Genomic DNA, 15,478 nt, shown 5'->3' on the forward strand with positions numbered 1-15,478 from the left:
CGATGACCGGCATAGACCGGTCATCGAGAGGCTACATCCCTCTCGATGACCGGAGTAGACCGGTCACCGAGAGGATACACCTCTCTCAATGACCGGCATTCCGGTCATCGAGAGAACACATCTCTCTCAATGACCGGCATTCCGGTCATCGAGAGAACACATCTCTCTCAATGACCGGCATTCCGGTCATCGAGAGGGATGTAGCCTCCCGATGACCGGTCTGTACCGGTCATCGAGGGGGATTTGTCCTCTCGATGACCGGAATGCCGGTCATCGAGAGAGGTGTATCCTCTCGGTGACCGGTCTACTCCGGTCATCGAGAGGGATGTAGCCTCTCGATGACCGGTCTATGCCGGTCATCGAGAGGGATGTAGCCTCCCGATGACCGGTCTATGCCGGTCATCGAGAGGGATGTAGCCTCCCGATGACCGGTCTATGCCGGTCATCGAGAGGGATGTAGCCTCCCGATGACCGGTCTGTACCGGTCATCGAGAGGGATGTAGCCTCCCGATGACCGGTCTGTGCCGGTCATCGAGGGGATTGTTTCCTCCGGATGGCCGGAGTGCTTCACCCCGGCCACCTGTCACCGCACGGCACCCCCGTGTGCGGATAGTTTTTTGAGGGGAGCTGGTGGCGCGCACGGAGGGGGGCCCGACGTCACGTGACGTCGAGTCAACGGAAATTCCCGTGCGCAACGAGTTTCCCTCCGTGCGCGAAGTAAACCCGTTTAACTAAATGGAAGAAGCTATTTCCATCAGATGTTGACTTCACCAGCATGTTTGCTTTCCTCAAGCAATCTGAGTATAGTACGCATAATTTATTTAACCTAAAAACACATTGGATTAAATGGGGAGAAATGAAGGTCTTGCCGTGGGAGAACAAACAAATACATCAAAAATTTTGAAGTCTTGCAAATTTTTCAGATTATTCTCAAACCATAATTTCTGATGGTTTTAAAATTTATGATAAAAATATAATAACATTAGTGCCAAATTTTCCAGCACAAAATGGGCCAGTTAGAGCTGCCAGGAATCCAATGATCACTTGTGCTTGTGAATGATTGTCAAGAAAAATGTTGGATTCTCTTCAATTGACATTGATGATACATGTGCAGGTGAGGGTGAAAAAAAAATTAATGGTGCTCAGCGGTCAGCTGTGTACCCTATCCCCAAGTGTCACAGTGGAGCTGTCAACAATTCTTAAACAAGTGCCCAGGGGTCCGGGTTCATAAGGGGACACTTGAACATCAGATTTCTCATTGGAAAAAAATTTCCTTGGCTTCTTCATGTGGTGAATGCTTCTCAGGGACTATAAGAAGTTTCATGAGGGCATTCCAACATTGCTTCTGTATAACTCTGTGAAATTCCTTCATGTCTGGTTGAGTCTTCTCTGGATCGGAAATGTTAGAAAAATGTTGTCAAAACTCCAACATGATCTGGGCCCAGGCTATTAAAATTCAAACTAATCATCAACAAATCCACAAGCATAAACACCATAGCTTTTTTTACTGTTCATCATTCCTCCCGCACTTCTAGCTCTCTCATTTTTCTGATCAATCAAAATTGAAAAAGATGTTCCTTTTTATAAAGAAATTATAGACTTTCTTTGTGCACTGCAAAAGTGCTTTGTGCAATGTGGGTGTTGGAGTTTCACTAGTTCTTACGGCCATTCTTGAAGAGCTTGCGGGCTCGAGGCCAAAATATTATTTTTTTTATTTCAGCCACAGGCCTGTACAGCTTCACTGTACAGGCAGTCAAAACCCATTTGGGCGACTGTTTAGCTCGACGAGGGTGCCGCGCCAGCCACAAGGCAGGGCAGGCATGCGGCAAAGGGTCTGATTGGTGTAAAATTGCTCCAGGATTGCAATGGTGCAACCCTTGAGGCTAAGGATGGCTATAGGGCGGGCCGGCCAACGGGCCGCCCGAACCCGCGCGGGTTTGGGCCGGGTTCGGACACACATTTCAGATAATAATTTAAAATCGGCCCGGCCCGTCCGACCCGTTTAGCAAACGGGCGGCTCGCGGGCGGCCCGCGGGCGCCCGTGGGCCGCCCCCGGTCGGGGGACCGGTGTTCTCCGAAGCGGGACTGGCTGCCGCTGGCAGCTGCAGTGCCACCTCAGCCAACTACGAACTAGCCATCAACAGTCAACCGGTGACCAACTCACCCCCACGGGCCACAATGGCAAAGAGAAAGACACGCGCACACCCTGGTTCGTCCGAGGAAGAAGGCAAAACTGACGATATCCGCGTCGCCGAGAGATCGGAACCAGAAACTCCATTGACTACGCAGCAGGAGATCGATAGGCAGCCACCTAGAACTGAGGCTTCAGTCCCCCAGACACCAGCCCCCGCCGACAGTTTGAGTGAATCACAAGAAACCGCCAAAGGGAGCTTGTTCAAAAAGCGTAAACTCACCAGCAAGGTGTGGGACCATTTCAAGAAGATTGAAGAAGGTGGGCCGTCCTGTTCTTATCCCTCTTAGTTTCTATAAGTATAGATATAACTGACTCGGATCTTTTGAATTTTGATATTGCAATCATCAGGAGGTGTATCGAAGGCAATATGCAACTACTGCAACCTCAAACTCTCGGCTACATCATCGGCAGGAACGAACCATCTCCGACGACATTCTGATCGCTGTATCACAGACAGCGGGGCTCTCGTTCAACACAGACAAGGACTTCTCGGTTTCACCAGCTCCTCCCAAACCACCAGCAACCGTGTTTGGATCTTCTCTCAAGAAAAAACTCGAGAGAAATTTGCAAAAGCGATTATTGAGCATGAATACCCGTTCGCGATGGCCGATCATCCGGGATTCCGAGAGTTTATGGAGTCAGCCCAGCCCAACTTCACCATGCCCCGACGAAAGGCAGTGCGGAGTGATTGTATGGCTATCTACAATCACATGAAGCAAGGCGAAATGGCGATGATGGCGAAAGCAAAGATGATCTCCTTAACCACTGACATGTGGACAGCCTCCGATCTGACTGGCTACATGGTAATAACGGCCCACTACATCAACAAGTGGGAACTGAACAAGAAGATCATCAGCTTCCGGCCCCTCCCGCCTCCGCACACTGGCCATGCGATCTCGGAGCGAATATGTCAAGTTCTCAACGATTGGAAGAGCTTGAACAAAGTCGCTTTCGTTACCCTTGACAATGCTGTCAACAACACGGCAGCTATGACCCGGCTACAGCGATTGATAAAGGATCGCTCGGTTGCTAGCTCAACTCCTACGACGTCGCCATACTTCCATGTCCGATGTATGGCGCATGTCATCAACCTAGTGGTCAAGGATGGTCTCAAGGTCGTAGGTCCCGCAGTCGAGTCACTCCGAAATAGTGTTCAGTACATACACGGATCTTCGTCTCGGATGGATGCCTTCAACAAGGCTCTTGTTTCTGTGAATCTAGCCGAAGACATGAAACACCCATCCAAGGATGTACCGACCCGATGGAACGCGACCTTCTTAATGATTGAGTCATCAATGCCATGTAAGTTGGCCTTCCAGCAAATCGATCTTGAAGACGACAAATTTGAAACTTGCCCAAGCGAAGCACAATGGGAGGAACTCGGCGTCATCCAAGATTTCCTCGAGCCTTTCTACCAAGGCAAGCTTATTTGAATCTTACTGTGAGCATCCATCAAACATCTACTGATATATTTTCTCTCAGCCACCCTTGTCTTAAGTGGAACACAGTATCCAACCATCAACCATGCCTACCGCGCAATGACCGCCATTCAGAAGCAACTAGCCCACTACGCCGAACCTCGCACCTGCCCTAGTGAAATAGAAACTCGCCTCCATGACATGGTCAAGCCAATGCTCGAGAAGTTTCACAAGTACTGGGATTCATCAAAGGAGCTTGCGGCGATCGGACTGATTCTAGACCCACGATATAAGATTCGTTATCTTCGCTACAGCCTCGAGCAGCAATCCCACCTCCCAACATCTGAGGTTGATTCTTTCACAGCAAAGGTTAGGTCTTCCATCCTATTGCTTTGGAACCAATATGTACCCCCTCAATCACCTGTTGCCGAACGATCCACTCAACCCGCCTCAACGGCCAAGGTTAAAAAGATCAACGAAGATCTATCCGGGTTCAACGAATACATGGCCGGTACCATGTCTGGACATCAACTCAACGCGCCCGGAGCCGAATTGGATTTGTATCTAGAAGAACGGAACGTTGTCTGTGACCCCAATAGCGAGGACAATCAGTTCAATATTCTTGGCTGGTGGGAGGGAAATGCGGCTCGATTCCCTTCATTGTCCCAGTTTGCAAGAATAATGCTCATGATTCCCATGACATCTGTGGCATCAGAGTCGGCTTTCTCAACGAGTGGGCGTGTGCTGGACGATTATCGGATGCGGCTTAATGATGAAACGGTCGACGCATTGTTGTGCACTCAAGACTGGATCAAAGCAGCCAGGGCGAAGGAATCATCTTAAATTTCTTTTTTATTTTCATATGTTGTAACCGGTGAAGGGTTGTAATGCAACCTGAGTCTGACTGGTGAAATAGCGGGCGGCCCGCAGGCTGCCCGCAGGCTGCCCGTGGGCTGCCCGTGGGCTGCCCGCAAATTGTAAGCCCGCGGGCTGCCCGCCACCCGCCCGTTTAGTAAACGGGTTTGGGCCGGGCTGCGTTCTTGGCTGCACTGGCCCGGCCCGGCCTGTCCGCTAACTTCACGGGCTAGCGCGGGCCGGCCCGCGGACGGCCCAAGCCCGCCCAATAGCCATCCTTACTTGAGGCCCCAAATTTAAAAAAAAAAAAGAAAGTAGTGCTTTTCTTCTAATCACATTACTGTATGCAGCCTGTCATACAGGGGCTATACAGGCTTTGAGGCTGAAATCAGCAGTCCAAAATTTGTGCCTACCCAACCCCAAGCTTTTCAGGAATGGCTGTAATATCCTTACTTTTTTTTTATTTCACTTTTCTTCCCTGTCACTCTTTTTCCTTTTCAGAAACCATTTTTTCATTTCCTTTACTCACTAGACCCAAAAGCGGCTCGGCCAATGCAAGCAATTCCCCCCGGCCCGTCAGCTGTCGCCACACGCATGCTCTCCTGGAATGCCACCGCCTCCCATCCCAACCACACTCTGCCAAATCTAACTGCTCAGACATTCATTTCCAAGCCGTTGTTGGGCCAAGATTGTGCAAAAAGTTCTGCAATAAGTATCCAACAGATTTCCAAAATTTTTGGACAGCATATGTCCAACAACTGATTGGACAAGACTGTCTGAGAAGATTCTTCCTGCAGCGTGAACATTGCCTGACAAACTGAATTGGTATTGCCCCTTGGTTGACCCGGCAAACATTTGTAGCTCCCGAAAATTCACACTTCATCAACCCCAGCTTCCCAAACCCACCAAACATCACCATATATCAGTTGACTGCCCCAAGAGCCAATCTTAGGGGCATATTCACCACAACACTCCCAATGACTTTGGGGGGTGTCTTGGCAGTGGTGAAGGTTAAATTTGGTTACAATAAAGAAGAGTTCCATAAAATACATCCAAGACTTGTTGAATTCTTGACTAATGAGTACAAAACACAAATCTAATACATTTCTTCAAGTCTTCTAAGAGATGAGGTTTTTTTTCTTCTTTTCCTCAGCCTCAAGGATTTCATTGAACATGTAGTATCTAGTGATAATCACAATCCTTTTCCGCACCACATGTAGAGTAGTAGAACCAGTGGGCTAGAGCTAGGGTTAGCTGGAACTCTGAATCACTTCAGGGATCTTTGGGGACCTAGATTTCCCTGCAAAATCTGAAATCTGTTGGTTCAGATCTGACTTTCTGGATTGACAGGAAGTCCTCCATTTCCCTGAAAAAATCTAGACTTTTGGGGATTATGCAACTGCAAGGGTCCCAGATGTTATGGGAAGTCATCCATTGTAGGAACAGACCTGTAGCATATGGCATTTCCCCCTAAAAAGATAAAGTTTTGGGGCTGTAAATCAACTTCTGCAGGGAATGCAGATTTGAAGGGAAGTTCTCCATCTGTGACACCAGAGAACTTGCGGTGCCGAGCTCGCCGGGGCGCAGGGCATAGCACGGTCGTATTCAGCGCGTTTTTTGGGTTGAATACTGATTTGTCAAGTTTTTGAGTATTTGGAGATATTCAATGGAAAAACTTCCAAAATACATTAAAAACACCAAAACAACACATTTTTTGTGTTTTTGACATATTTTGGCCCATTTCTGGGACATATAATTTTGAGGGGGTCATCTGTCAAAAATATCATGGTGCCAAAGGTGCTTATAATATTGCCGGAGGCATATCTCATAATGGCAGACACACTATTCAGAGTGCCAGATGCACTTTTGATAGTGGCGGACACACTTTTCATAGTGGCAGACACACTTTTCATAGTGGCAGACGTACTTTTCAAAGTGGCAGACGCACTTTTCAAAGTGACAGACACACTTTTCAAAGTGGCAGACGCACTTTTCAAAGTGGCAGACACACTTTTCAAAGTGGCAGACACACTTTTCAAAGTGGCAGACGCACTTTTCAAAGTGGTGGACACACTTTTCAAAGTGGTGGACACACTTTTCATAGTGGCAGACGCACTTTTCATAGTGGCAGACGCACTTTTTGTAGTGCCAGACGCACTTTTCAAAGTGCCAGAGGCAGATTTTTTTTTGTGTTGCACCAAAGGGGCTGGTAGAGGGCCTGTGCAAACTCATCTGGGGCCTCTGGGCCCCAGAGAAGCTTGTATTGGCCCTCTACGCGCCCCTTTGAGCCATTATTTGAATTTTTTCAAATATTTGAGCTTAAATTTGCCCAGGCATTATTCGACTCGAATCGGATTTGAATAAGAATACTCAAATCAATTCAATTGGATGTGCTATGCCCTGCCGGGGCGCTCCCAGCCAAAGGCGCCATGCTTTGGCCGCTTGGCAGGCGCTCCTATGCCCGCACCTTACAAAAAGGTAGCGCCGACAACCCTAGCGTAGGGTTGTGTGACCGAACCAGGTGTAGATTATGAGTAAATCTCATAGAAGCTCTGCTTCTTGGATCTTGTTTTGTTTTAACTTTTTCAACAATGTTTTAGTTTTTTAGGATGGCCCGGGAGTTTCTTCTCCTCCCCAAGTCATCCAAGTATGGGATTGAGGAAAGTCGAAGAGTCTGACTTTTCCTTTCATTCCCCCTCTCTTCTTTTTGGTGCCTTAGGGCCCTGGGCCATTTGGAAAAGAGGTTTGTCAGGGAATTTAGAAAGTATTCAAGACTGCCACCTCAATGATGGCATATTCTTCTTTACCCTAGGTTGCACCGCAAACCCAAGGTCTGAGGGGCGGGTGGGGCGAACCTAAACTCCTACAATTGGCGAGCGGCGGTTTGGAAAGGTTGGCGGGGTCGTTCGTGTGCTTCTCACTCTGCCTGCCGGTACCGGTTGATCTTGATCAAGTAGGTTGACCGCGCCCTCCGCAGCATTTAGCCAGAGCGCGCCGCCCCGGATGGTTTTCACTGCGGGTCTTCCTGACTGCGCCTTGCTCCCCTCTCGCGCGGCGCAGCCGGGACATCTACTGACCCTAGCTCCTTGGACTTTCCCCACCTCCCGCTGCGCTCCCGCAAGAAACACAAGCCAGCCACCCAGTGCAAATTTTGAATAGGACCTTACGACGAATAACCGATGACGGGCTCAGACGATGAAGGTTCGTGTCGACGGAGAAACCCGAATATCCTGATCACCGGCACTCCCGGGACCGGAAAGACTACCCATGCGGAAATGCTGGCACTGGAATCTAACGGCTCCCTTAAGGCGATCAACATCGGCGATTTTGTGAAAGAACATGGTTGCCACGAAGGATGGGACGATGAATGGCAGAGTTGGTTGGTGGACGATGAGAAAGTTAGTTGGTTTGTCTCTTGCCACCTTTCTAACAAACAAAGTTGATCTCTTCCAGTGAAAAATCTAATCAAGCGTTTTGTTGATGTTGACTACTATCCAGCTCTTAGACGAATTGGAACCGCTGATGTCTTCATCGGAAGGTGGGATCATATTGGATTGGCATTCGTCAGAAATCTTCCCGGAAAGGTGGATCGATTTGGTGATCGTTTTACGAACAACACATACTATACTTTGGGATCGATTGGAGAAACGAAACTATTCTTTAAGGAAGATCCAAGAGAATAACGAAGCTGAGATCATGGGTGAATGTATCGAGGAGGCCAGAGAGAATTATGATGAAGAAATTGTGATCGAATTAGAAAGTGAATCCATTGATGCTATCGACTCTAATATCCATCGAATCTTGGCCTGGATTGAACAATGGAAAAATGACAACCAACATCCATGAAAGAGTTATACATAAATATATAAATCTATCTGTATACTTTTGAACCCTGGAAGGAAAAATAGGTGCAAGGGGTCGAGCAGGGAGGAGACCAAAATGTCCAAACAGACAACAGCGGAAAGTCGTGTGACTACTAAGTAGGAATATGTTTAAATGAATGCACAAGGGGTTGGTGGTGATATAAAAGGTGGCGTGAACACGTGGAGATATATCTTCTGGGGATACGGAGTGATGTTGGCCCTTAGGCTGGAGACGAGAAGATCTAGTTGCGGGTGGGAGAGGATTTTAATGGTGATGCTCTAGACGTGGCCCCGGTTTCTTTCAAGTCGGGTCCAGGTTGATTGATTCCTTCGACAAATTGAGACTCCCATTGAGCATCCTGAGCAAGAAATCCGACGCACCAAATCCAACCTAGAGGGGTCGTAGCAAGATGCCAGAGAGCATGGGCATCCAAGCTCATATTCCAGACAGGTGGGAAGTCGAGTAACTCTAGTGATCCAGCACCGATCAGACAGACTAGTGGGACGATCGGTTTAGAAACGTAAGGCGGCTTGATCCCTGTTTCTGTTACGGCTGGAATTGACTCATATAGGAGAGAGATCCAACTAGATGAGAAGAAACCTTTTGATCGAGATGGTGATGTTGGGGGAGACTCCGACTGCTCAGACTGGGTGGGCGAAGACACCAGGTCATCGTCGTCCTCGTGCAGCTTCCCAAGTTCCTTCGGAGGTCGATGAGAATGAGATGCCGTCCAACTTAACCAGAGTAAGATCGTCAAGACTCCGACGATAACATTGACAGCCATGTTGTATTTGTAATTAAACCGTTCGCCAAAGCTGAGAAATGCGATGTGAACCAAAAACATCGCACTCATGATTAACTTGAGCTGACTACCGATGTACAGCCGTTGATCGAGTGGGATATAATGACGAGCCTGGGTCGGGTACAATCTGAAGATCCTGACGCTAGATACATAGAGTCCGTAGAGTGAATAGGCGGCCGCGCTAAAGTAGTCCAAACGTTCGGTCCATGGTTTGTCTCGACAGTGGAAGAGAATGCTCCAGATCCAGGCATTCATGCCAACGATAGCCACGCCGAGATAGTGAGCGCGTAGGGGCCATCCGAGAGGGATGAGTCGCTTCATTGTCCGGTACGAAACGGCGTATGCCATAAAGTTCAGAAGACTGAAGAGCGCTGAGAGAGGTTCCTGAATACCGTACCACCGCTTGAATGGCCATTTGCCATGGAATTGGACAATCCTTCCAGGGGGTAATCCTTCTAATTCGGTCCCGGGCTCCCAATCTGGCTCATCCCACCAGCCTTCAAAGGTTTGGCCGGGTTGGGGGACTGCTCTTGGTAGCTTGAGAACTTTTTGGGTGAGATCATGCATACATTGATAAGCACAATTATCCGTACAGGTCCAATGGAATAACTTGAGAGTGAAGGGTAGTTCTTTGGGCTCGTTATCGACCGTATAACAGTTTTCGAAATTGCAGTAATTCACACATCGTTGATAACCCGGCGAATAATCTCCCGGTGAGCATGTTACTTGAAAAATCGGGACTGCGAGGATGAAAACCCATATCGAAAACTTCGACGACGTTCGAGATGACATTGCTTTGATCCTGAGGATGTTCATGACTACTGTAGATAAAACTTGATGAAATTATCGCTGAGTGGTTCCAGCTTCAGACGTGGAATATGTCGGATAAAAGCAGGAAATCTGTATCGGATGTTCTTGTTTGTTCAGTCATCAGTTTCAATGGGTAGAGACTGCACAGAGCCAGAGGAGAAGGATGCTGACCAGCAGTTCGTATTACGTATGTCTTATCCTTGCCTTGATTCCGACCACGAAGTTGGTCGATTTTTTTGTCGGCTGGGATATCCGAGCTGGCCATCGCACCACCCGAACAATACCCGAGGCGACTCCGATCAACCACCTGTCACTGGGTTGACAATCGGGCGGGCTCGGGCCGCCCACGGGCTAGCCCGCCTCAGCCCGCAACTTAATTGGACAGGCCGGGCCGGGCCAAAACATCAGATTTTGCTGTCCGGCCCAAACCCGTGTCCGCAATGAGACGGACACGGGCTGTCCAGCAGCGCCTTGTTGGGCCAGATGGCCAGCGGGCCAAACACTGCGCTGGGATGAAGTCATCCCAGTTTAACTGGGATGCACTCAGCCAATTTAAAATGGGTTGATCTCATCCAATGAAATATAAAACCAAGGGGGGTACCTTGGTTTTATATTTCATCAGTTGAGATCAACTAAGTTTAAATTGGTTGAGTTCATCCCAGTTTAATTGGTATAACCTCAACCCAGCCAATTATGCTGGCAGTGAAAGCGGGTGGCCCGTGGGCAGCCCCCAGGGGGCCCACGGGCCAGCTATAAGCACTCTCAAAAAAAGGTATTTTCAGAGGAGCCTAGGAGGAGAAATGGTTTTTTGCAATTCTAAGTACATGTATGCCACTACACCAGGAAAAAGAAAATAGTCACTTGATGGCAAGTGACATGATGCAGCTTTGGTTTATGCTCCAGAGCTACTCCAGCGCTTCTCCAAGTCTGCTCCACCAGCACTTGTAGAGCTTGCAGGACTGCACCAGAGCACTCAATGTGGCACAGTCAGCTGATCCTAATTTTTTCCCAGGAACAGCTGATGCTCATCATAAGCTGAGCAGTAGGCATTGACTGAGCCTGGGCCAAAGCTGAGCATTGGCTGAGCCTGGGCCACAGCTGAGCATCATCTTGGAAAAGGCTTGTGCAGAGCTTAGGATCAGCTGGGACAATACTGTTCCAAAGATTAACACCAGCTGGGCCAAAAATTTTCAAAAGCTGAGCATTGGCTGAGCCAAGGCTGGTCCACAGCTGAGCATCAGCTGAGCCAAGGCTGGTCCACAGATGAGCATAAGCTGTTACAGGAGTGGTCAGACTCAGAATCTGAGCATTGGCTGGGCCAAGATTTATCCAAAGCTAAAAATCAGCTGAGCCAATACTGGTCCAAAGCTGAGCATTGGCTGGGCCAATGATAGTCCTAATCTGAGTCTAAGCTGAGCCATTACTGGAATAAAGCTGAAAATAAGCTGGGCCAGGACTGGTTCTGATCTGGGCAACAAAGCTGAGCATGAGCTGGGCACCAAAGCTGAGCATAAGCTGGGAGCTAAAGCTGAGTATCAGCTGACCAGAAATGGGGATCAGTGGTGCCCAGCAAAAACTGAGGATCTCCTGTGGAAATTCTTAAACTGGTTAGATGGTGGGTAGATGGTGGGTAGATGATGGGTAGATGGTGGGTAGATGGTGGGTAGCCCGCTGGAGCTGGCATGATGTCACTTGTCATCAAGTGACTACTTTTTTTCCTGGTGCTAGGTCAACTACAAAAGAAGATTTACAGAAGATAATGGAAAATATAGCATGAAGAAAAGAACAGACTGCTTTTTCTTGTCTTGAGCGCATAAGAGTGCTTCTGTGGGTTCTTTGCTCAGGCGGCTTTGGTAGTTGTCCAAAACACGGCCCCCAATGGAAAAGGCTGATTCCAATACCACAGAGGTCACCGGGGTCATCAAGATTACCTTGGCAAGCTTTGAAAGGGGGAGGAATTGACCTTCCACCAGCTGAGGATATCAAAATGTTTGCTGCTGGTTATGCCAACATTCCTCTCCTCAAGGTAGAGGTATAATTTGGCACCCAGTGCATTGGACTGGCTTCTGTCTGTCATGTCATTCATGTATTGGAGGAAAGAAGCCTCATTGGCTTTTGTTTTTGGGCTCAACAGCGCCTGGACTTGTATTTTGGATGTGGCAGAGACCGGAGAATACATTGCAGATAAATTGAGGATAGACTCCCTGAAGAAATGTGAGATTTTCTCAGAGTTCCTGTGACCAAGTCTTGTACATATTCCGGGATGGCACACTTATTTTGAGCTTCTGGCCGACCAGATGAGCAAGGCAAAGCCCACAGGCTGACCAACGGGCAGCCCGCGCCAAACTGCGCCGCTTAGCGACTTTAACAGGCCAGGCCAAAGCTCAATATTTTCACAAAATCACTTTCCGCGCCCGGCCCAAACCCGGCCGGGTTTGGGGCCTGGGCAGCCTGTTGGACGCCCAGCCCAATTGTCAACATTACCTGTCACTGTGACACCGCCAGGGCTATGAGAGGACTTGAGTTAAGTTAGAACTCAAACCCCATCAACTTGATTGCACCATCTGAAGAGCAGTGACTACACCAATCTGCAGTCCCTACGTGGGGGAGACTTTCCGGTAAGCAGTGGTATTCATCCACCATTTTCTCCCTCATCCATTTTTTTTTGACTCAAAAAAGAGGTCTCAATGTTTCTGAGGGACCTGGGAAGCAGACTTGAGTTTTCATTATCTGGTTTCTTCATTGTATAATCTAGAAATCAGAAAGACATAAATCCCATCCTAGGGTGAGGAATGAGTAAATCCAGGGACATTGCACTTAACTTCCCAAAAGCTTCATCTCAGCAGTATCATCCATCAAGTGGGCTGGCTGGCTCCCTAAAATTCTCTAATACTGTGTACAAAGAAACTAGGGAACTCACGGCTGCGCCGCAGAAAATGAACATGGATAAGAACATGGATAAGACCTCTGAAATACCAGATCTTACATCTCTTGCTTGAGAAATAATCAACACTCACTACACAGGTTTTTGCTTGCAATTATCATTGCAACAAATTATGTGAAAAATTGTGCTAGTACAATAGATGGCCAAACATTGTTTTAAGAAAACCGCTGCGCTTAATTTGACGTTTGCGCAGCGCAGTGATTTTTATTGTGCTTTTGGTGTAACTTTAGGATAGCGCAACAAAAGTGGTGCAGCAGTCGGCGGCACTTTTCTTCACTTTTTGCGGATTTTAGCTGTGAAAAGTGTTTGCGTGAAGTTGCTGGTTGCTTGAAATATTGGTTTTAGTGCAGAATTTTTTCATCATTCCAACCTTAGACCACAAGAAAAAACCTGTTTGATCCCAGGATTTGTTACAACCCAGCTTTGCAACATAATTTCCCACTGTTTTAGTGCTCATTGCATTGAGAAAACAAATATTGCTATTTCAGCAAAGGTTTTTGCTTTTCAGTGCCCAGTGCAGCTGGTTTTTGCCATGTAATTGATCAGCAAAGCAAAAGACCACTCCTGAAATTGAAGAGTTTTTTGCTCTGAGAACAATCAGCAAAAAGCGCAGCGGGCCAAACACTGTCAAAAGTGCTAGCAAAAATGGAGGCTTGAGATGAGCAATCAGATTCAGCTCTTCAACATTACCTTACTGTCCATAAGAATTACCAACAAACAGTTGCCTGTGAAATTTTACGCCCCCTGGTCCAGCCCGGGACAAGGCACGCGCCATAGGGTAGCCTATTGTAAAAAGCCCTTTTGCCAACCACTTCCATGTTGATTCACTCTATTAGACCCCTGACACATCACTTATTGTAGTAAACCAATATTTTGATTATGATAAAAGCTGTTCAGCTTTCAGCGGTGATTCCTGATCAAGATACTTTCTCATAGACCTGTGAAGCAAACTGATCATCTTGTTATTGGATTCTACTATTGTTTGTCACTTCCTGTTCCTCGCTGCATCAATAAAAAATGTAGTTGCTCAGATTCTAATTATTTGGCTATGCTTATGGAGGCTTGCCAAGAATTTGAAGAATGACCTATTGATTGAGGGTTTTGAAAACTGTTCAGGATAAAGCATGCAAGGATTGTGATGAATCAGAACAGTAGATGAAGGAAATTACAGAAAAATTGCAGGAATCAGTCATGCAACAAAAAAAAATATCAGCAAGTTGATCAGATAGCATTGATTTTAGAAGAGTTGTCTTTGGAAATTAAAAATATGAGGAGGAAGTGTGGAATCAATTATGTTGAAGAACAGGATGTTTTCTCCTCAGGACTTGCATCAATTTCAGACTGAACTGGGCACAGATGAATGTGTGTAACAAAAGAAAATTATCATGGACCAACTCATTCATACCTCAAAAGCAAACATTACGCCACCAACAGGACTCCCAAATGTGACGGCTACGCCAGCTGCGCTAACAGCAGTGCCAAGATCTCTCATCTTGCGACGACTCTTGCTGAAGTGTTGGAACTGATTAGCAAGGACAAAGCCAATAGAAGCGGCCATATGAAAGCTGGACTGTTCCTTGCTGATGCTGGCAACTAGCAATACACCACAGAAATTTGCTCAGCACCTGTTTATGAGTGCCTTTGCACAATTCATGCCGAGGTTTGGTCCGATCCTTGTTAGATACTGGTTCAAAGTTGGTTTGATTTTGGTCTGATCTTTGTTCAAAGAATGTTTGATGTCAGGAGCAATCTAACAGGATCCTCACTGGAATTATATGAGATGTATTGTGAAAGATAAATGTAGAACATACACCATACCTATGCTGAAACTAAGCCCAGCTATGATCAGGTGGACTCAATCCACAATGTTGACCAAATATATGAATGTTTTGACCTGATTTTTTACCTCTGTGTATACCCATACCCTGTAGATTGCTCTGCTGCATGTTTTTGTATTTTTTTGGGTCAGCCTAAATGCACTCCAAAAAAAATCCCAAAAGCATTCTAAACGTGAGTGTATGGAGTGTGCACTCAAATGATTGTTGGAGTACAGAGTAGAATACTCCAAGTTGGCTAGAGTGCAGAACCGGGGACTCAAGAGTCTTTGGAGTGCACCACAAAGAACTTCAGTGGCCAGCAAATGTAATGAGTGCCTGTGAGTCTCACTCCATCAGATTGGAGTGCATATCCCCAGCACTCCATTCATGCATGATATTTCTCCTCCCTGAAAGGGGAGTGTAGAGCTGGAGTGCATACACTTGAACCCCAGTCCAGCAGGGTAGATATACACACCCTGTCTGGCCATCCTGTGGGCTATGTAGTACTTAATGGACACACCCCACTGACACCTCTCAATCACCGGTGTGGTACACCATGGGGGCAGGGGGAAAAAATATTTCTGGATTTGCGTGGATTCACATCCTCTTGATGACCAGTCTGAGCCGGTCATTGAAGGGACTCACTCCTTTTGATGACCTGTACACACCAGACATTGAGAGGTGTGACTCCCCTCAATGACTGGTACAGAACACCATTGAGGAGATTCACACCTCCTTCAATGACTGGTCCGTGCTGGTCATTGAGGGGAGTCA

At 47.3% G+C, this 15,478-nt stretch overlaps 2 protein-coding genes across 2 annotated transcripts; one reads left to right on the forward strand and one right to left on the reverse strand.

The window, feature by feature from the left end:
* Positions 1 to 7,646: 7,646 nt before the first annotated feature.
* On the forward strand, positions 7,647 to 8,313 carry PtA15_7A25 (uncharacterized protein; the record flags this gene model as incomplete). The annotated part of the gene is made up of 2 exons (XM_053170848.1): positions 7,647 to 7,865; positions 7,966 to 8,313. The coding sequence occupies 2 exons, from the start codon at positions 7,647 to 7,649 to the stop codon at positions 8,311 to 8,313; spliced, it is 567 nt and encodes a 188-aa protein (XP_053021854.1).
* Positions 8,314 to 8,572: 259 nt separating this feature from the next.
* On the reverse strand, positions 8,573 to 9,949 carry PtA15_7A26 (uncharacterized protein; the record flags this gene model as incomplete). Its single annotated transcript, XM_053170859.1, has 1 exon — positions 8,573 to 9,949. One exon carries the CDS (start codon positions 9,947 to 9,949, stop codon positions 8,573 to 8,575), a length of 1,377 nt encoding a protein of 458 aa, XP_053021855.1.
* Between the last annotated feature and the right edge of the window lie 5,529 nt (positions 9,950 to 15,478).

This window comes from Puccinia triticina, chromosome 7A (genome assembly GCF_026914185.1).
Source record: "Puccinia triticina chromosome 7A, complete sequence".
NCBI lineage: Eukaryota > Fungi > Basidiomycota > Pucciniomycetes > Pucciniales > Pucciniaceae > Puccinia > Puccinia triticina.